Source organism: Geospiza fortis, unplaced genomic scaffold (genome assembly GCF_000277835.1).
Source record: "Geospiza fortis unplaced genomic scaffold, GeoFor_1.0 scaffold131, whole genome shotgun sequence".
Taxonomy (NCBI): Eukaryota; Metazoa; Chordata; class Aves; order Passeriformes; family Thraupidae; genus Geospiza; species Geospiza fortis.
The window spans coordinates 2746519-2767566 of record NW_005054391.1 but is presented as its reverse complement, the minus strand read 5'-3'; the positions used below and the strand labels follow the sequence as shown (position 1 = coordinate 2767566).

At 40.1% G+C, this 21048-nt stretch overlaps 1 protein-coding gene across 4 annotated transcripts in view; it reads right to left on the bottom strand.

The window, feature by feature from the left end:
* Positions 1-21048, bottom strand: part of BBX (BBX high mobility group box domain containing) — a 131303-nt gene that overhangs the window by 11839 nt on the left and 98416 nt on the right. For 2 of the 4 annotated variants that reach the window (XM_005425608.2, XM_031060794.1), the window contains 5 exons: positions 20408-20488; positions 17096-17176; positions 14005-14920; positions 12977-13115; positions 9684-9832 (listed from right to left, as the gene is read on the bottom strand). In XM_005425608.2, coding sequence (XP_005425665.1) covers positions 9684-9832; positions 12977-13115; positions 14005-14920; positions 17096-17176; positions 20408-20488 — 1366 coding nt within the window. The remainder of the gene's footprint in view (positions 1-9683; positions 9833-12976; positions 13116-14004; positions 14921-17095; positions 17177-20407; positions 20489-21048) is intronic. The other 2 variants (XM_031060793.1, XM_005425610.2) reach the window with 2 other exon arrangements.

Below are 21048 nucleotides of genomic sequence, written 5' to 3'. Positions count from 1 at the left end.
CAGTTAGGGCCTGTTGCCTAGGAACTCCTGGATAGAGGATGAAGATCTGTAGGCAGCATATGAGGGAGAGGCTGTCTGTCCAGCACTTGCTGAGGCCATGCCCATACTGCCCTTTGCTGATCAACATTTTGGTTTCAGTCACTAACCGTACATTTCAGAGTAGGCAAGACTCCAAATTTTCTCCCCTCTGTAATTCAGGGGAAAATGCAGGTCCCCATCAATATACAGACATCCATTGCCTTTCCTCTGATGATTGTATGTGGGCTGTGTAAGGCTCCTAAGTTTGTGTCTTTGCTTTAGTCTTGGGAGGAATTTAGCAAGCTGGCTCTGCCTCAGCATATGCACAGAGACATCTTTAATGTTTAGAAACTATGACATTATTCACATGCTTAACTTCCAAGGACATGCCTCTGTGCTGTGCTGGAACGAGGCCAGGGTACTCAACACTTGCCAGGGTTGAATCTTTGATCATAGTGCACACTTCACTTTGTATCAAAACAGGCTGGCTTCTTTTAAACAAATGCAGGGTTTGACATTTTGTTTACCCACATTTTTGTCTGCAAATTTTCAGGTATTTATATTTTTTACTCTTAATCATCTATTGAATGCTTTCTGTTTCTTTTCTACCAGGAGAATTTAATCACCCATGTTTCTTAATAATTTGTCTATTTCCCTGTAATTTGTCTATAAATAATTCAGGAACAAAATCTGAATGATGCCAAATAAAATTTACGCTAATGTATGGTGCCTTTTTTACACTAACATGGAAGCAAGATAGTCACTTCTCATAAGCAACTGCCACAACATATTCGTTGTACAAATACAACAAGACAGAGCAAGTAATTTCGAATTATTTGTACCATGGAATGCAGAAGAGCAGGCAGAGCCTATGTGGGAAAATAGAGTATGTGCAACAAAGATGACAGAAAACACAGCACCAGGAAAGGAGAGGAAATTACATGGCCAAGTCTTAGGAAAAGATATTAACCATAAAGGTAGCTGGGGAAACTGGAGATGGGAACAATAATATTATTATCTTAGAGATGAACATGGGTGGGGAAGAAACCACACAAAATTAATGGAGTTAAGTAAGCAGAACTAGAGAGGTTTTTCCTACATTACAGGAACAATGCAAGAGAGAACACCACTGTGGAACAGAGGAACAGCCTGGGCATGACTTGAATAGTGTGGGCAACATGATGATAAAAGAAAAAGAGCCCAGGGAAGCAGGCTAAGCTATAATCCTATACATACTGTACACTCAAAAATGCCCCTCAAGAGTTGTGAGTTCCTAGTGCACAGGATTATGATACTGTAACAAGAAAAATACTTTAGAGAGCAAACAGTGGATAGCGGACAGACAAGGTCCAGAACATAACTTTAAAAACTGCAAGAGGTATTTTCAGTATGAAGCAAACAGAAAGCTGGTTTAAGATTTCTACAGAGGCAGGGTTGGATGCTGGTATTTCTGAGATCTGGTGCAGAAACAAGCGCCTTACATCCCGACCAGGCTCGTACACCTTGACCAGGTGGAGTCTGCAAAGTTCCAGACAGCAAGAAATCACAGGAATAGTAGATAGGGACATGCAAAAATGCTCTGGCAAAATAATATGGTCACGGATACAGAAGAATACAGCAGATAAGAGCAACCGAAGGACTACAGAGCTGTGAGCTGTGGAAAATAGAAGTTTTCAGGGCCAAGTGCAGAATTGCACTTGCTTTGTCAGCTCTGCTGCATGGCATCTGGAGCAGGGAAACTGTAATTAAAGGGAGATACCAAGTAAAAACAAAACAGCATCATACTGGAGTAAAGTAATATCAACTGGAGCCAGAAGGCAATGGAATCACAGCAGACAGGGAAAATAAGGAACCAAAGCAGTCAAAGACTAGATAGCTGAGGTGTCTCTGCCTAGAAGCATTTCCCCAAGACTGAATTGAGAAAGAAGGAAGCTGAAAACCTTAATTAAGCAATGCACCAGTACCTGTGTCCGGAACATTAAGCTTCTTTCTGTGCTTAAATTTGCTGACAATTTTGTGGAATAAGTTCTTTTTCTGAGACTGGAATGAACCTACAGACAACATTAATAATACATACTTTTAATCAGAAGCTTGAAAAAGAGTACAACAGTCACACTATGTACTGCACAACCTCCCCTTCCTATAATACAAGTTGTCATTTGACAGGGAAGCACAAACCTGACCTTCTGCCTGAAGGGACTCTGGAGGCTTTCAGCAAGCTATAGTTCAATCCACCACCTCCCCATGTTTAAGTGCATACAATGCATTTTGGGGAATGAAACCCTTAGGAAAGCCTAGCCATACAATAAAACAGGGGGTTTTCTTGCTTACTTAAAGATATACTCTCTTTTGCATGTATACTGGGTTTGGCTGGCAGGCAGTAAACTTAACAGCGCTGGAAACACACCCATGGTTTAGTTACTGCTGAGCAGTGTTTACAGAGCATCAAGATCTCTCTCATTCTGGCACCCCAGGAAGTAGGTTGAGGGTGTTCAAGCGGTCGGGAGGGGACATAGTTGGGACAGCTGGCCCACATGGGCCAAGACACATTTTGCACCATACTCAGCACAAAACTATGTTGGGGAAAGTGTTTTTTAAAGTTGTCCATTGCTCAGGTACTGGCTGGACATCAGTTTGCTAGTAGTGAGTGCTGGCTTTGGCATTGTTTCCTCCCTCCAACTTATAAAACTGTCTTCTTCTTGATCCAGTGTAATAGTTTTGCAAAACTACTACACCCAGGAAGTATTTTTCCTTGTTTTTGCCCTTCCTATTATCTTCCATATCCCACTGTAGGAGGGAGCAACAGGGTGGAAATGTACTTACCAGTCAGAACCAACCCACCACAGGATGCAAGAGCTACAACTGCCTTTCTGGTGACCAGAAATGAGATATACTAAGTGCAAAAGTTAAAGCCCCCAGAGGAGGAAGGTGAGGTTAAGTCCAGCTCATGGTATCATTCCTACTTTGTCCGTGGAGTCTTCACTAGGAGCAGTCAGAAGACATCTTGTGTGACACTGGACCACAAAATATGCCACTATCAGATGTCATCAAGAAGTTAGCCTTTGCCTCAGGGGAGCAGTGATATAACAGCAACACAGGCATAAGAGATGCATAATCTCCACAATGCAAAGCAAATTTTTACAGAAGTTTACAGAATCTGAACTTCAAAATCTTATTTCCAAAGACACAGTGGACAAGCAATTCTTCAGACTAGTTCAGAACAGACCAGCCCAAACAGAAATGAGATGCTATGCACGTGACAAGATGATTTATAGCCTAACAAGCAGGTGTCCTTCCCATCTCTAGCTCACCTGCAACAGGATTCTACCCACCACAAATACTGGCCTTTTCCACTCCTCCTCATCCTTAAAAGGAACCAGACACACACACTGACTACTGGGACACAACTGCAACCATACAGGAATGTGCAATCAGGGTAAATCTACTTATACATCTGCAATTTGCCATCTCAGACTCCATACACGAAGAAAAAAAGAGTAAAGTGTGTAGCACATGGAAGAAGTATTTAGTCTTATTAAGTGAAAGCCATTCACAGACACTAGGCTGTCTCATTGTCCTAGGTTACAATATAAAGACGTATTCTCTTCCCATCCTCAAGAGCTGTTGAAACCAGGAGGAGCATTGTTTTTCCTTATCTCCTGTTAACGGGCCCATCAATGCCTTTCCACATGACTCAGAGATAACTCCCTCCAGGAGCCATTTCTGTTTAATGGACCACCACATGACTCACGGAATGATATCAGCCCATTGTGAGATGCTCTGCCCAGGGAGGAGGAGCTAAGCATCCCCATCTGGATAAAATCTGGGGTTTGGGACAGAGCAGTCACTCCACTGGATTTCCAGAGGAACAGCCATCTTTTCCACTGGATCTTCAGAGGAAGACTACATCCTTTCTACAGGATCACTGCTCCAAAAGAACCACATCTGTCACTCCAGGAGGACTGCAGCCACCAATCCGCCTGGACTGCTACCAACACCCTGACCAACCGGGTGTCAGGTTGTATTCTGACTTTGTCAGTGGTTTTTTTCTTTTCTATTATTGCATGTATTATGGTTTTCCTTTTTCTTTTTCCTAATAAATTATATTTCTGACTTAGAGTATCACACTGGTTTTGCTTTCAAACCAGAACATTGATCAATACTGAAAATTACTGAGAGAAAGCTAAAATCCAAACAGAGGCAGGCATAGAAACTTTCGCATCTTGCCCTTGTTGGATTTGTGGCTCACTGCTACTTCTTTTTCAATATGGAAGAAATCAAAACTTTGGAGAAAGATTAATAAACTTCCAAAAATCCAGAAGCCAAACAACAAACCAAATAAAGTCCAAGCAAGAGATCATCTTGGGCAACATCACCTTGAATGTGAACAGCTTTACTAGAACCTGTATAGGAAACACTTGAAAGTACAACAGAAGAGGCCATATTCACTCAAACTTACTGAAGAGTTGCTCTGCAAATTTTACAACAGTTTCCTGTGTATCACAGAGGACTAGTCTAGTGTCAGTGCAACAAAAATGTAAAACAAGGAATGAAAAAGCTCGGAGAGCTTGAGCAAAAGCCTAAGTGAAAGAACTAAGCTTTTCTTGATACCAAGCTCAGATACTTCATCCACATCAACAGAAACAAGGTACGTAACTACATGATTCTTGTGACATTTCTGTTATTATTATTCTTTCTTAGCTGATTAGTAATTTTTTTCAGGTGCTCGGAAGAAGCAATATGTTACATATCACCCAAGTCTCAATTTCTACAGCTCAACCTGCACCATACAAACCACTTCAATCACTATGACAGACAGTGAGCCAGTGTCAGCAACTCTAAGCAGAATAACTGGGATGAAAAATTCAGAAGATGACAAGCACTGCACACAGGGGGAAACCTGTGTCTTTCATCTCTTTTTTCCCCACGTCAAAGGCACCTTTGTCATCAGCCTGTATCTGCAAAATGCCATTTTCCCATATGGAAAATCCAAGGAATTTAGTAGAACCAAAAGAAAATATGCCCTTCAGTAAGGAAACCTTCTATTTCCCTCCCTTTTAGCTGTTAGCCATGTGAGACAGTGCCCAGCGACACTTAGGATACCCTTTGGCCATAAATGCATTGAAAGAGAAGACAGGCTAATAGCTAAATAAGTCAACAGTTCATATTTGGACTTAACAATGTAATTTCTGACTCCACAAGAAACTTCATCCACACCCTTTGCCTTAACAGTCACCATGCTGGAGCTGACAGGATGCCTGGCTGGGCTACACCTGTTTCATGGGGACAACAGGCAAGTATTCCAAGACTTTGAACAAATGCCACTTGTGAACATTCAATCCAGAGAAAATCCATGACTGAAAAAACTAACCTAAAAGTCTTGCTGTTAGCCAATGGATCCTAGATGTGCCTTGCTATAGAAAGCTGAAAAAAACCCTTTTCATTTTAGTTTACTTGACATTGTTGTACAGCCATCTACTAATCTTGCTCTGTTGGAAATGTTCTATACGGTTACTCCTCTCCCTAGCACTTCAGGAATTGCCACAGGATTTAATCCCTGGCTTGTCCATAGAGCTCACTGAGGGCAGTGGGGATTCTTCCTAAGAATACTTGTTATGGCCAGCGGCAGCTGCCTGGGGAAGCAGCAGGCAAGAAAATGAACCATAACTGCACTTCCTCCAAATTTCTGGGCATAGGCCCCCTTTGCTCTCATAAAGTTCCCTGTTTTAAAGGATCTGATCAAATAGAGGATGTTTTAATAAGATCCTAACAAAATCAGGACAAACAGTTTGTGCATTTCTGCATCTCTCAGAGGAAGGCACTGTATTTTTAGGTCATGATCCTTGGAACATTACAGCATGAAATCTCCAAGCATCTGAATGCTTTGAACCAAGCCAAAAAAACCCCAGAGCTAAGACCAAGAGGAATGCCACAAAGCAGCATCCAATTTAAGCTGATGTTTTATTTCTAGGCCTAGAGGCCACAGACAAAAAAGCAAAAAAAAAAAAAAAAGTAGACAATCTCTTCCCCACATAAGAGCACACTGTGCATTCCCCTCTTTGCCTTCCCAAAATGAAAGCTTTAGTGCAGTGCTTGGTGTATAAGTGAGCATTTCTTCAAAGTACAAAGCAGAAATAATGACTCTGCCTGTTGCTCACTTTTGCATACAAGCATATTAGTGACTCACTGCAGACAGCTGACTTCTGCATGGTGGGATGTTTTGGCACATATGCCATTGGAAAGAAGGAAAAAAAAAAGGAAACAGTCACAGCTCCAGTAAATGTTGGAGCAGGCCATCTGCATAGATTCAGTATAGCTGTATTCTTCAGCCATTTTGTGGCATTATTATTGTATGTGCATGTTCCCAGTTCAGAACACTTGATGTGGATTTTAACAAAGCTTTATAGCTTGTTCAGTCCTATTCCCATTGAAGAAAGACCCCCAATCTGAATTCTGCTCAGTGGGAGCAGAATTTAGACAATTTGGAAACTCTGGGGAAAAAAGTGCCTCTCATTCAAGAAAAGGTTCAAATTTTCCTTCATACGTGTGGATGTGAAACAGCTTTCATGTTACAGGGTTCCTCAGGTGTTTTTATGTGAAAGAACTGGCTGAAGTGTGGACTGGAAATGACAAGCACAACAGAAGTAGCCAGTGGGCGCTGCCCGACTGATTTTCCAGAGCAGGAAAACATCCTGACAAATCTGGCTGTGTGATTAGTTAGCACATCAAGCCTGTTGTAGGTATAGGCTAATGACATTTGATAGAGAATCAATCCAGCACAAAATAAAAGTTAAAGCATACAGTTACATTTGGGGGTGTGGTGCAGAGAAACACCCCAAACCCAACAAACAAAAACATTTCTCTGTTTTTATTCACTCAACATCCTGAGGAAGGCTTATAGTGCAGCACTCCAACATATTTTCTAAATTTTACATGTTCAGTAGACACTGTAGACTTCAAAAAATTTAGTTACCTGTGCAGAGTGAAAATGAGTAGATAGTTTATGATCCTGCACACACTTCTTCAGAAAAAGCAGCATATCATTTCAAGGAGTGTTTACTTAAACATATCCCTACTGATTTTTATCTGTTATTTGGAAACACCCAGAGGCTGAAAACACTTGTAGACACTATTTGTGCTGATCAACTCTTCTAATTACCTGGCAGAGACACACCCAAGGTAAAGCCTCACAGCAGAAACAGCTCCAGACAACACAGTAATGCAGAGCAGTGTGAAGCTAAGGTCTCCCACATCCACACACAGTCACACTCAAAAGACTATATTGACCCTTCACGGTTCATGCTCATTGCATAAAAATGCTACTTTTTTTTAATTCTAATGGTGTAAAAAAGCAGGACAATTTAAAAGACCCATAACCACACCAAACCAAGCTCTATTATTTTGCACAATATGCCAGTTTCATTTCCTGCAGTACTTGCAGTAGCCTAGCACACAGATCTGCTTGTGCTATACTTTTGGAGGCCAGGTTTCTCTAAGAGTCTTTATATTCATCAAACTTCACCAGACAACAGCACAATGAGGCTCAATAGACTGTCAGTACATCACAAATTAAATTGAGGGTTCAGCTTAATAAATGTTTGACTCAACTGGAACAAACCTAACTTACTAAGCTAGTAAGCTCGCCTATATTCACTTTTAGGTCAGATAATTTCAAATCCACAACTCACATCCCAGTTTTACACATCCTAAGAAAATAAAACACATTTAAAATTGACCTACTGCCACCAAATATTTACTTTTTAGCAATCCCTCTTTTCCAGAAGAAAAATGGTTTGCTGGAAAGTTTTTCAACTACCTCTTGAGAACTGACTGAATCTTGCTCTTCAGGGAGTTGGAATGACTGCCACAAAACTGTCAGCTTGCCCAGCTTAAGTGTGTGAATTCAACATTCACTGGAATTAGGAGCAGGTATCACTAGCTCTGTCTGGATTTAAGTTTGGGGCTGTGGTTAGATATGCACTACAGAAGGAGCAGTGTTACTATCCAGTATTCCTGCCCTGGGGCTGCTTGTTGCAACCCCACAGCTCAGTTGGTGGAAAAGTTCATGTGACTGTTTACCATCTGCTCAGTGCAAAGTCAGCTGGCTTAATTTAAAGAGCCCTTATTGTCAGCCAGAGGCAAATGCTCCATGACTGTTTCTGCAGGGCTGTGCCAAAGCTACTCATATCAGGCTTGTAACCAGCCTGCAGTTATGTTTTTGACCTTCCCTTGAGACAAGGCCAAATATATTCCAAAGCTCTTTAAGTGATGCTAACAAAGACAAAAACTAAACTCTCCTTTGGGTATGAGCTTACCTAAAAGCAGAATGCAGTTCTGGGCTACCTGGCTTGAGGCAGAATTCTAGCCCACCATTCCCAAACAACACAGGGCCTGCAGAATTTTTAAATACACAGACACCCGAACAGGTAAATACTGTAGCAAGAAATCCAGTGAGCTGCTACTACAACTTCAATTGCTAGATCACTGTAGTTGAGGAGGTTTTCTTCCCAACAGATGTTGCTTAATTACCAGTGTGTTATCATGCTGTAAAGTAATTAATTCATGCTCATTTAAGAAGTTCTGTCAAATACATACCATAAAACAAAACGTCAGCTGAAGTCAGAAGTAGCTTGGTATTAGCACAAGTCTAATTTTGCAAAGTGGCTGTTCCACATCTAATTACAAAAATCAATACCAAAACTGGCATGCACTAGAAAAGAACAGCTGTTCAATCCTGCACACTGTAATGTGATTATTTGTGAAGCATTCAAAAGGCACAGATCTAATCCAGGGTCACCTGACTAAAACAGCCGTATTAGATCTTAAAACCTGTCACTCAGTGGAACTATCATTGTTGCAGAAAAGAAAACCAGCTTCACATTGCAAACTGTGCCTGATGAGGATCCTTTTGAGCATCCTTTTGTCTTGTGGAATTACTGGTATATAATTCCTTCATTTTGTGATGTTTCTATACTGTATATTTGCATCAGTATTTCTGCCACAGTATAAAAGTAGTTTTATCCTACCACATTGTCACTTCTCTACCACCTCTGTGTCACACGTTTCCTGTATTAAAAAAATAGCCACGTGTGTCATGAGTTTCTCCCTCCATGAGCCTCAGCAATGGAATGGGTATGGAATTGGTTTTCATGTCCTCTAACTTTTTTTTAGTCACATCAGGACATTTTTGCTCAAAACTTATAACAGAACTATAATCTTGATAGAAGAAAAATACCAGATGTTTCATTCAAACATCTCTGATATCTTATGTTTTAATTTACAGACACTAAAATTACAGTGAAATTAAAACTAAGCTTAGAAAATGTAACTTTTGATCATATGCCCTTTTTTCCCCATTTTCTCCTGGGAAAACCTGTCAAATTCACTTACCTCACAAATACTCATGTTTTTGAAAACCTTTCTTGCTACAAGAAATACATTTAGTGTACAAACTCTACCCAGTTCTACTTATCATGAAAACGAGGAATCAAGATTGAAAACAATCAGCCTGAAAACTAAACCAGATGAGAACCAACTAACTTCAATGCTAGGTAATTCTTCGACTTCAGACTTTCCACAGGTAACAGTGAAGTAAGAATGTATAAATTCCTGAGCTTGTTACAGTACTGCCATTGTTTAAGAACTTCCTGCACTTGACAACTTACCTTTGTTGGATTTTGGTAGTTCACATGAGCCGCTTCCAATCTTTCGCTTTTTCCTCGAAACAGATGAATTTTTCCTGTCAAAGGTAATAGGACTGTATTGAGGAAGGCTGTTGAATTTCTTTGCAAATTCTTCTTCCAATTTTGCTAAGCTAAATGGGAAACAAAACCATTCAAATTAAATGTAACTCTTTCTGGAGAAAAAAAATATATTGTTTAAGAGCATGTCTGTGTATACACACACACCTTTCTACACAGAGAGAGGGGAAAATCAGGTAAATTCACACACTGTAAACACCAAACTAGTATATATTAATCCAGCTTTAGAATGAGAATGTACATTTTTGCTTCTGCATTTGTAACAGTGCAAAGGGATTACCTTAGTAGCATATGTTAAAATTAGAAAAAAAAATAATCAATGTCATACTGGTGACATTTAGCTCTGTTTGCTGCACAGATTCGTACAAGAGATTTGTGTGTTCTGTGAGGGGAATGAACAAAGACAGTAAAACCAATAAATAAACCAATGAAATAACTTCACATAAAAGTTCTTACACCAGAACGAAAACAGCATTTCAAACCAGAAGAAGAATGTCAAACTAATCAATCTTCTGTGGATATTCTGAAACATGAAGCATTGGGGTGGGAATTAGTTTTGTATTTGTTCTGGGTGATTAGATCTTCTCCCCTTGTATTTCATTTGCTGTGAGATGAAAAATGCTACTAGCTTATGCTTTCATGAAAGCCAACACGCCTCATACTGCAGCCTAACCTGAATGACCATCAGCAGATTAACTACAACTCAAGAAATCCACAGACAAGGTATGATTGTTCCTAATAGCCAGAAGAAAACAAAGCACTCAAAAGAGGATGGCACAGCATTTCCAGCTGTAATGACTACACTGGCTTGCATAAGCACTCTGTTCCTGCAAGTTTTTGCAGCCAGGCAGAAGTAGAAATTGTGTTTTAGTAAAAGGCAAGCACACAGTTAGGCAGGTTATAAATAGCACTGTCAATGATAGAGGAACAATGACATCTTCCACTTGTTTTTAATTCTCCTTGCTATGAAAAACCTCAATTTGACAGAAGTTGGCATGACTGTTGGAAGGATGGCCCTTTATACACTTGGAAGTATCACAAGAAACATGGTACTTCTCTATGCTTTCTGAAGCAGCACTTCAAACAAATTGCATTCTGAAAGTTTTGGTACATATGAAGATACCTCATTTTTTCTCTCTAATTATTACTTCTCTCAGGAAGCAATTTTCCATCTTAAAATACAGCCTTGGCTCTTTGCAGACCAGGTGCATGGTGGGATTTGTTTGTTTGTGTACAACGGTTTATTTTGGTTTTAAATCACAAAGGTCTCTTACGTCAGTAGTGCTTGGTACTGCTACTTTTTTCTCTTCCACACGGATGTTCCCTGACAACCACAAAACCATCTGATTTTCTGCTCTGACTCAGCTTCTCTCCCACTGTCTGTTCCCACCTGCCTCAGCTCCTGCCCTGAAGGCATGTGAGGGGCTGCAGCTCTAATTGGGAAGACCAAACCTCATTTGACATTGGATGAGCTGCCATCCTTGCTAGTAATTTATAACTTGTGTGACATGCAGGCAGGCAATGGGGAGTGCTGCTATGTCTACGTCAGCGATTAATTATTTAAAGAAATAAAAAATAATCCACACTGTCATGAATTTTAAGAGCCTCTCAGAAGCCTAGTTAGACATGTGTAGCTGAGCTGAGGTGTTCATGCTGCACAGCCTAGTTCTGCCAGGAGATACAGGCAGGTAGAGCCCTGCTTGGCAAAGGAGTGGGGAAAGCACATCTGACCCAGACCATCAGGGAAATATGGGAAGCTACTGATGGGGAAGACAGGACATAGGGAAAATTAAGAAGATGATGTCATTCTAAGGGGGTGAGGACCCTTTCACCAATGCACGTACAAAATGAGGCTGAAATGTGATGCTGAAGGGAGCAGAGGGAGTTAAGTGGAGCAGGCAGAGGTAAAACCAGCTCTTCAAGTAGCCAGAAGATCGGGTAATGCAATGAAAAGGGACACTGGATACCTTCTCCAGCACTTATGCTTCACAAACTCTTAATTCTGTCTTTACAGAGTTCACTAAATAATATCCATTAATGATGCAACTGAATAAAGATGAGAGATTGGAAAATACGTATTTTCTCATCCAGCCAGCTAATGAGGGTAGCGTTGAATGAATTATTTAGACAATTTTCCTAGGTACTCTTTGAATAAATAATTTACAACCATTTTTTTATGCTACAAGATGTGATGAGTTTTCCCATCATTATGTGGAAAAATTTTTCAATCTTTCAACTTAAAATATTTCCAAAACCTATACAAATCTCTAAAAATACAAAGTGTTCCATTTTTTCTTAACTAATTTTTCTTGACTATTACAATAAAAAAGACTTGGGGATTCCCACTGATTTAATATCTTTGCTGAAAGTGAGCTGCAATTAGATGTCACATAAACTAGGTTGTGAAAAGGGTACTGCAAACCTGCAAAACCAAACATATTATAATTTTAAGCATGAACCATGGAAAACCTCCCCCTTTTAAATATATTTTCTCATCTGCAAGAATTTGCAAGCATGAATGGCAACCCAGATTTAACTACTACCCCTGCAACTAAATAAATCTGTAATACTCTGACAAAAATCATTACTTGTATACTAGAAAATAATTCTGTGCAACCTTGCTAAATTTTAATGCATCTATACTCATTTATTGTTTTTAAGATATATTTAATTTCATCATGGTAGACATAAACAGTTTAAATATCTTTTCTCTACAACAGAAAAATGACATTATTTATCATAATTATTTGCCAATATAAGAACACTGTTTACTATTCCTCTGTAAGCAATCTCTCCAAGTGGGCAAAGAGATCTATTCTTTCCAGTTTAATCTGGTTTATGATGATTGAACACCTACATAGAACTTTAAACAGTGCTTGCAAAGTACTCTGAAAATCTAAGTAACCCTCTTCACTACTATTTGAGCAGGTAAATACTGTGTGGTTTGTTTAGAACTGAGCAAATAATACCATTCAAATTCACTTACAGTGGTGTAAACCTGGAAAGATCTCAAAGGAATTACTTTGCTATATAAACATCAGGTATTTAGAGCATGACTCAGTTCCACAGGGTTTTTCATTTTTGGAATTGTAATTATTTGTGTGTTAGAGGCAGATCACTTAGCTGCAGTGAGCAGGAGTCACTCTTAAATTATTAGGCTGACCTAACTAAAACATCAGTGTTAAGCCACAACTTACCCAAAAACAAACTCTTCCTTTGGCTTAGTCTTTTTCAGTTTTTTGTTCCCACTTGTTCCACCTGGGGAAAAGGCCCAGATTTCTTCATTCCAGCATCCTTCATGGTCTGAGGAGTTACCTTTTCCTGAGCTTCTTTTTCCTGTGATGAAGGAAGAAAATCGTTTCTCATCTTTAGAAAAATGTTCCAAAACAAAGTAAATGCAAAAGAAACTTGTGTACCAAGGCAGTACGGCAACTTATGAAGCCTGACATTCTCTAAGGCAGTAACAAAACATTTTTCATTTTAAACTGGCCAATGATGATATTGACAACTATTCTGCATCCCTTCTCCTGTCTTTTCCTGGACTATCTCAAAAGGCAGGATCTCTTAAGGTATAAAGAAGAAAGAGATGAAGAGATATACAGTAATAAGCTTCCCTAAATTACAAACTACTTTTTTCTTTTCTGACTGTTCTAATTACACATGTAAATCTACCAGCTGGAAAAATACACTTCCAGACATTTCACTGAAAGCTTCCAGATATTATCTCAGATTTGTCCTTACACAGGATAAAGGGTTCTCACTTACTGCCTACAGCAAATCTAACAACCAAAGCAAAACCAGAACACATTTGCTTCTTGCAGGATTGAGAACTATGCTCACAACCACAAGAGTTGTTTATATAGAAACAAGGTAATGGTTTGGGGTTACATACATCACAAGTCCTGCACACACCTACCAGCAGGCTGACAAATTAAACAACAAAGCCTTCAGCCAAGAACTTAAAACTCAGATCACGAAAGACAAAAATAGAGCAGTTAGGAGTCTGTGAGGTAAGCAGGAACACAGATTGCAGGACTTCAAAAGACCTGCCGTGGAACAGGAAGCCCAGCCACTCCACCTGTCCCTAGCATCTCAGGTCGCCAGACAAAATATTCCCACTGCACACTGCTCAAACTCCAGCTTAAACATGGATTTTTGCTTTTCCTCCCACTCCAGGCAGGCTTTTGCAGTTCATGTTGTAAACAAAACACTCAAAGCCACCCACCTCTGTCCACATTAGCGCGCAGAGATGTGAGCATGCCCTCTGACACCAGAGTTTTATAAAGAGCACCTTTGCAAGATCTCTCCGATTTCCTGGAGCCACAGGTTTCTATCTTTTTAACACAGTCACTGTCCTCAGTTTTGATCTGTTCTGGTAAGCTTTGGGGTACCACCTCCTCTGTTGGGGTCAGCGGTTCCACTTTAATGTTATCTGAAACCTCACATGGTACTTCCTTGCTGGCTTCAATACTAAGGAAATCGGGAGGCTTGGATTCTTTGGTGGTCTCCATTGGTTTCTCCTTTGACGTTTTCTTTTCTTTCGATTTCACTTTTTTCTTTGGTGATTTTGTATCCAACATGCTTCCCTTCACATTTGAGACAGGGCGGTTTTTTTTGCGGGGAGTATCCGCAAGTCTCTCAGCACCCCAGTCCCCCTTGGCCACGGCTTCAATTGTGTACATTACACTTTCAATGTCCGACTCGGAGGACTGCCTCTTTTTACAAGATTTTTTGGGGGTGGATTTTTCATTTGTGTGCCGGTCCAACTTATTTTTTTTCTTTTTCTTCTTTATCTTTTCTGGCTTTAGCCCAAGGATAGTCATGTCACTCATGAAAAGCTCTGGAGAACGGCACATGTGATCCTTTGTGTTATCCTTTCTCTCAAAAGGACTGTTTTCCATTGCAAGACTAGTAAAATTTCTGCATTTTGCAGTTTCTGATTCCTCAGCTTTTGTTTCATCTGGGTTTTGCAGATTTTCTATCTCTGATTGTTCTACTTTTCTATTACTGGAGTCTTTTACTGTTGTTTTCTCCAGTTCTACTTCCATGTCCTCTGAAACTTCCCCTTCCTCATCTTCCAGTGCTTCCACTTTTGTTTTCCCAGATTCTTTCACTTTTACTCCTTCTGAAGCAAGGCACATCTAAAATAAGTTTAAAAACAGTCCCATGAAACAAACATCAACTGTTAACATTACTTACTTATACTAACAGGAGCATTTAACAGGGAATCTCTCTGGCATTCTAGTTTAGGAAAGCAAACTGTGCTACAGGACAGTACTGAAGAACAGGCTGAAGACATGCTGAAACTGATGCAATGGGATGAGGGCTAAGTGCTAGAATAAGGCTGGTAGGTTCATTGCTGTAATAGAAAAACACTCCCAACTGATCTCAGTGATGTTTCCTTTAAAGCTCTTTATATCATCTGGAAATCCACTGCTAGACAGATTTTCAGAATATCTGAAATGCAACGGAACAGAGTTATCTCTGACTACTGCTACAGACAATCTACTTGGAATCTCACATCCGTTCCCCCTTTAACTTTCAAATGTCCCTAATACAATTCCTTTCTCCATTTTCCAAATGGCCTTGAAGGAGTAAGGGAAAAAATGTTTACTGAATCTCTCTGAGGTTATTTTATTTTACTTGAATGTAAGAAATAATTTGGAAGGTAGTACAAAAAGCCTTCAAAATCTTCTCATGTCACAGACTTATTTTGCAAAAAAACCTGCAAAGCAGTAGTGGTTGCCATGGTTATCTCCTCCTGGAGATAACACTAATGGAAACCAAAATCCTTATACTATCTGAGGAACATCAATATTCAGAAAAAGAACTGTCAGAAGGTCCACAAACTTCCATGTTCCTGCAGCACTGACTTAGGAGATCATCTCTGTTTTGGATCTCCTGTAAGCTATGCAGACACATCTACAGAAGGTAGTCCTTCACGGCACCAACCAACAGCCCTTGGGAAGACATGCTTTGTTCTTACTGTCCTCTCTCAAAGCCCCCAAGCTGAATTCCCAGTGCAGTTTTGTTTTTAGAACAAATGTCAACCAGTCACCTGGAGCAAAACCAGAAGATGAAGGAGGCTTGCTTTGAACCAGACATCAGAAGGTTCCCGCAGCTTAGCCCACAGGCCATGTGGTCAGTATGGATGTACCTCCACGAGACACATGGGTTCTCTTTAGGTCCATTTTAGATTTCTCAAATTGGCAAGGCTTTTCTTCCTTGCAAGCTAAAAAAGTCTCTCATACCAATTTATGTAAGAACATAACACCAACGATTGGGATGTTTTGTAGCAGGTTTCCAAAATTCTTGCCACACAAGGTAGAAATTACTGATCTGGTTCAGGACAAGCTGAGCTGAGCATTGTAAAGCACCAGAGCTTGGCCAACACACAGTATCTATTGGGAAGCAGGTTAGACTAGGCAAAGGAGAACTCCACAACTGTGCTGATGTGAGTTCTTGGTATTTCTGTGACTTTTTTACTACACTGCAATGTTAAGCACAGCCTGTGATTTTCAAAAGCTAAAGTTCAATCTTTAAGATGGAGCTTGCTGGACAAAGAATATTTTGTCAATTCAACATACATCGCATAGGAAATGGATTTTTTTCCTTTTATACATTTGCTTCTTCTGCAGTAGCCAGTAGTACAGAGTTACAGATGTGGTTACAAAAGAAGTGACTCCTGTCTTGTCAGCAAATAAACCTCTAATTAAACAATCTTCAAGACTGAGAAAGCTTAAAAAATTGTTTAGAAACAAAAAAAGGCAAAATTTCAATGAAGTGCCATTGGTTTTAACTGTTCCCAGTAGGAAGATCTGCTGAGAGTACCATAGCAGAACTTCTATGTAAGTTATTGACCTGTTAGTTCTCCTGAAAAATAAAATGGGCATGAAAAGCAAAAATAAATGAAAGCCGCTCATAACCATTAACATGAATTTGTAATCGCAATGTCGGAATTTTATAACACAGTCATCCAGTCCTCTCAACTATTTGTGTTCCTCAGCTAAGCCCTAAGACCTCAAAGCCTAAACTAAGAAACTGAATCAAGTTCAGTTGCAACCAAGTCCCTTTGCCACCAGGAACTGACAGTACTTCTCAGCTGCACCAGACTCTTAGAAACCTCTATAAATTGATGGCTAATCTGGGGAAATCTTGACTTGTGGCATCTGAGCCATGATAATTTATGGTTCTATAAGAAGTGGTGCAATTATAATTCTATCACTGTTCTGCCTTGCAGACTTTGGCAATCAATAGCTTTAACTTCTCCACCCCACTGCACCTGAGGCAATTAATCACCAGTTTTTTAGTATTACCTCTGCCAGCTGAAATAATGCTGATGTTCCACACTGTTTCGTTAAATCAGGAGGTCCTGAATGGGATGTACTTGAAGAAATCTATAGAGAGAAAAATCAACACAAATAAAACATTCTTTGATCACTACCAATTCTTTCATGTTTATGACACAGCTTTTCAACAGATTGTTTCCCCTCTTCCCAAAATTAATTCATAAGATTATATACTAAAATAGAAGTGTAGACCTGTGCATGCTGGTACGAATAAAAACCCACTCCAACACTGCTCTGATGGGCAACACCACTGTACACTAAACGATACTTGCACATTTGGGGTTTTTCTTGTCAGGACTCCCTTTGAGGAACAGGATGAACTGAAACACATGCTCTCTCACACAGGAACAGACTCCAGCAGTTAAACAACAATCTACACCAGCATGCAGCCCAGCTAGTGGTGTTTTTAAAGGCTTAGCAGGACACTGGATTCCAAAATTTTTAATTATTTCATTATCACAGGTTAAGGAGGCTATTTCTTTCAGGTTATGATATTGCCTTTTGGTGTCCTATAGGACTCATGCTCTAAACCCAAAGTTAAGTTAAAGCCCTTAAGCCTTTGGTAATCTTTAGCATTCCTCAGAATAAAAGAAGGCTGTCAGGATGATTATCCTCCAAGAATCTTTTTCCTGCATCAGGCCATGATCCTCTTCAGTACTTTAGAGTATTTTGCTTCAGTTTTGAAATAGGTGCAAGGAAATTATCTTTTTCTAAACAACTTTAAAGTATCAGTATCAGGATTGGCCACTACTTTGAAGAAAATGTTGTATTTTTAAGGACATATCCCACCATCTCAGACCAGGCTTATGGGCTTCTTATACCTCCTTCTTTAGGCTGCACAAGAATGTGAAGTTATAAGGGACTGGGAAACCAAAATATTTACACCCTTTTGTCTCTCTCTGTCCCCACAAACTCAGTTTTCATTGCTCTCAATCAACATGGGCCTACAAAGTCGATTGCAGAATTTGGCCTGTCACTGCCATAAAGGAAATAAACAAAAACCAACACTGTCTCTACATCTCCTGGAAGGTGCAGCTCTTCACAGTGCCTCCCAAGTTCTGATAATCAGAGCTCAGGCCTCCACATGCTGCTGACAGGTGCTGTTAGTGCTCTGCAGTGGCCTCCTTGCTTGGTGAGGTGATGCTCCACTCCTGCACTGCCTCCCTTACTCGTGTGCCTCTGCACTGAAGGTTAAACACAGCAAGGGACTCAGCAGAGCTGAACAGCAACAACCTCCCAAGCTTCAAATGCAGAGTGGCTCCAACCATTTGTAGAAACTTAGAAATCCTCAGAAGTTTTAGAAAATAATTAAACCCCCTTCTGCATTTTATTTTAATTACCATCTGTTAAATATTGTGAAATATCAAAAAGGAAGGGATAGGGAAGAGGGGGGTAAAAAAGAAGATAAAATTGTTTAATCTACATAGCAAACAGATGAAGGAGCAGCAGAGCAGTGTGGTATGCTGAAGAAGACAGACTCCCACGCACCAGACACTTGCCATGCCAGCAGCATGGAAGCGGTAGTCCCCTCCAGTGCACAACATCTGCAGTTTGGAGTTACAGCAAGCTGTCTGCCAAATCCACTTGCAAACCTAAAACACCCTTGAGGTGATTATGAAATGGTTTATTTGGGATGCTTCAAACCAGGGACTGAACTGCATCTGAAAACTCAAGCTGAATCTCTCACATATCATTTATTCAACTATGATCCAACATTAGAGATTTCCAAAACTGGGGAAAAAAATAAGAAAAAAACCAATAGCACTGATGTCCTACAAGAGCTAGAGACATGGAGGATGTGCCTAGCACATCTGCTGTGTTTTTGCCTGTTTGAATCAGAGCCTTTAACGTCCATTTTGTGTATTAAATTAGGCTTAAAGGACACCATCTGAGCAATCACTGAGAGATCACGGAAACCTGTCCAACACACAACGTCATGCTGCCAGACTTAGCTTTGCTTTTTCTGCCACCTGCAGTACAAACTGTGCACTCCTGTGGACAAGCATCTGTCCTTCTACTAAATTAGGGCTTCACAAGCTTTATGGTCACATCACAACTTCCAATGCTGACTTCTAAAGATCAGGCTGCACATGGCAGTAATCTTACTCCAGAGCAGCACTACTCAGCCTGCTGCTGTCCTGTTAGAGGCCATGTTAGAAACTTCTGGTGTCCTGAGTAAATACTACCAGCCCTTCTGCTGGCCCAGAGCTGCAACAGCCAAATACCCTTATGGATCACTGATCACAGTTGGGTGTAATCACCCTTGCACAGGCACTGCTGGCAATAGAGCGCATAGCCACAAACTCTACTACTGCCAGAGACTGCCTGTACAGTAAGGCAGATTTTCTTCCACTCATATAAATTCCTATAAAGCCACAGCCTTGCAAGACTAGAACAAGACATGAAATACTTTCATTTCAATGCTTCCAACCTCTGCCTTTTTCCTGAGAGGGACAGATCTCACCAGCAAGAACATAGGGCAGTCTGCAACTAGAGAGGATCCAGAGAACCATTTTCTGTACTGAAACAGGATGTGAATTTGAAATAAACTAAAACACCACAACAAAAACCAACAAAAGAAGTGTACAAGTAACATGCTAGCATACTTCCTTATTTGTCTGGAATACAGCATGTATCTTCATCTTTCAATCATCACAAAGAATAGCATCTGCACATCAAACCTTGGAGATTTTTGAGTGAATCATCCATACCAAAGAGAAGACCTCTACAAGGCTATATTTAAGACTCACAGAGAATTTCTAGGACCTTGAGGAAACCTGACCCAGCATTCTTGATTACTGCTGACAGCTGCCAATTTCAGAATTTAATACACTGCATCAACTTCCAACTCTTCATACAGATTCCTGATGACCTTTTCCTGTTCTCGGTCCTCGATTAAGTAATGTACGTTCCAATCGTCATAACTAAAGCTTTGTATTCTAATCCTGGTATCCAGCTCCTCATTAAGAATACTGTTATCTCCTGGTTTTGCTGTTCTCCTGAGCATTGTTTTTATTACTGTTATAAAGCTAACTTTCCCAAAAAGAAGTGTAACTTTCTGTGCTGTCTCTAAGAAAATAAGCACATTCACAAGTGTCTAAAAGACTAGGTCCCTGGGACCATAGCCACTGCCTACTTCTCTTGGTATGCCATTACTTACTAATTTATGCTTCTGGAAACACGAAATTTGATACTAGAGCAAACCATGAACAATTAATACTTTTTTGTGGAAAAGTTATACACATCCTCCCCTTCTGACACTAGTGGGTATAACTTTACCTCTGCCAACTGGAAGAGTGCCGACTTCCCACAGTGCTTTACTGGCTCAGGACTTGGCAACTGGGAAGTGTTTGATGAGATCTAGGTTACAAATGAACAGAGGAGAAAATATTTCAGTAGCACACAGGAAAGACAGAAAGGAAGGGGAAAAAAGAATGGAAAATAAGAGATTAGTTAGATTTTAGTTCTTTCTGGCAAAAGGCCCTACTTCAGACAGGGAACCCCACCCAAGAAACACTTAACAGATATGTAGAAAACAGAAGAACACAAGCAAATACCACATTCCTTCCTTAGATTATGTTCACAGATACTCTATGTTTGTACTGTCCACAGCCAATATTCTGTCATGCTGTGTGTTTTACATCAGTTTTATGTGACCAAGTGAACAAATCATACATGTTGCTTAAAAATATGCCCTATTAGTTGTTAAGGTTAAATTAAATTCTCCCAGAAGGTCTGGGCAGTATTTCCCCTTATTTAGACATAGAAGAGGACCATCTGTCCTCACAGGCAGTTCTTGTTTCACTTTCTTTAGCTATGAAAAAGGAAATAAGACCTACGTCTGGAGATTAAATCTAGCTTCCCAAAGAGCTGTTGGTGTGCCAGCATCTTTGATAAGTAAATAACTACCATTATCACTT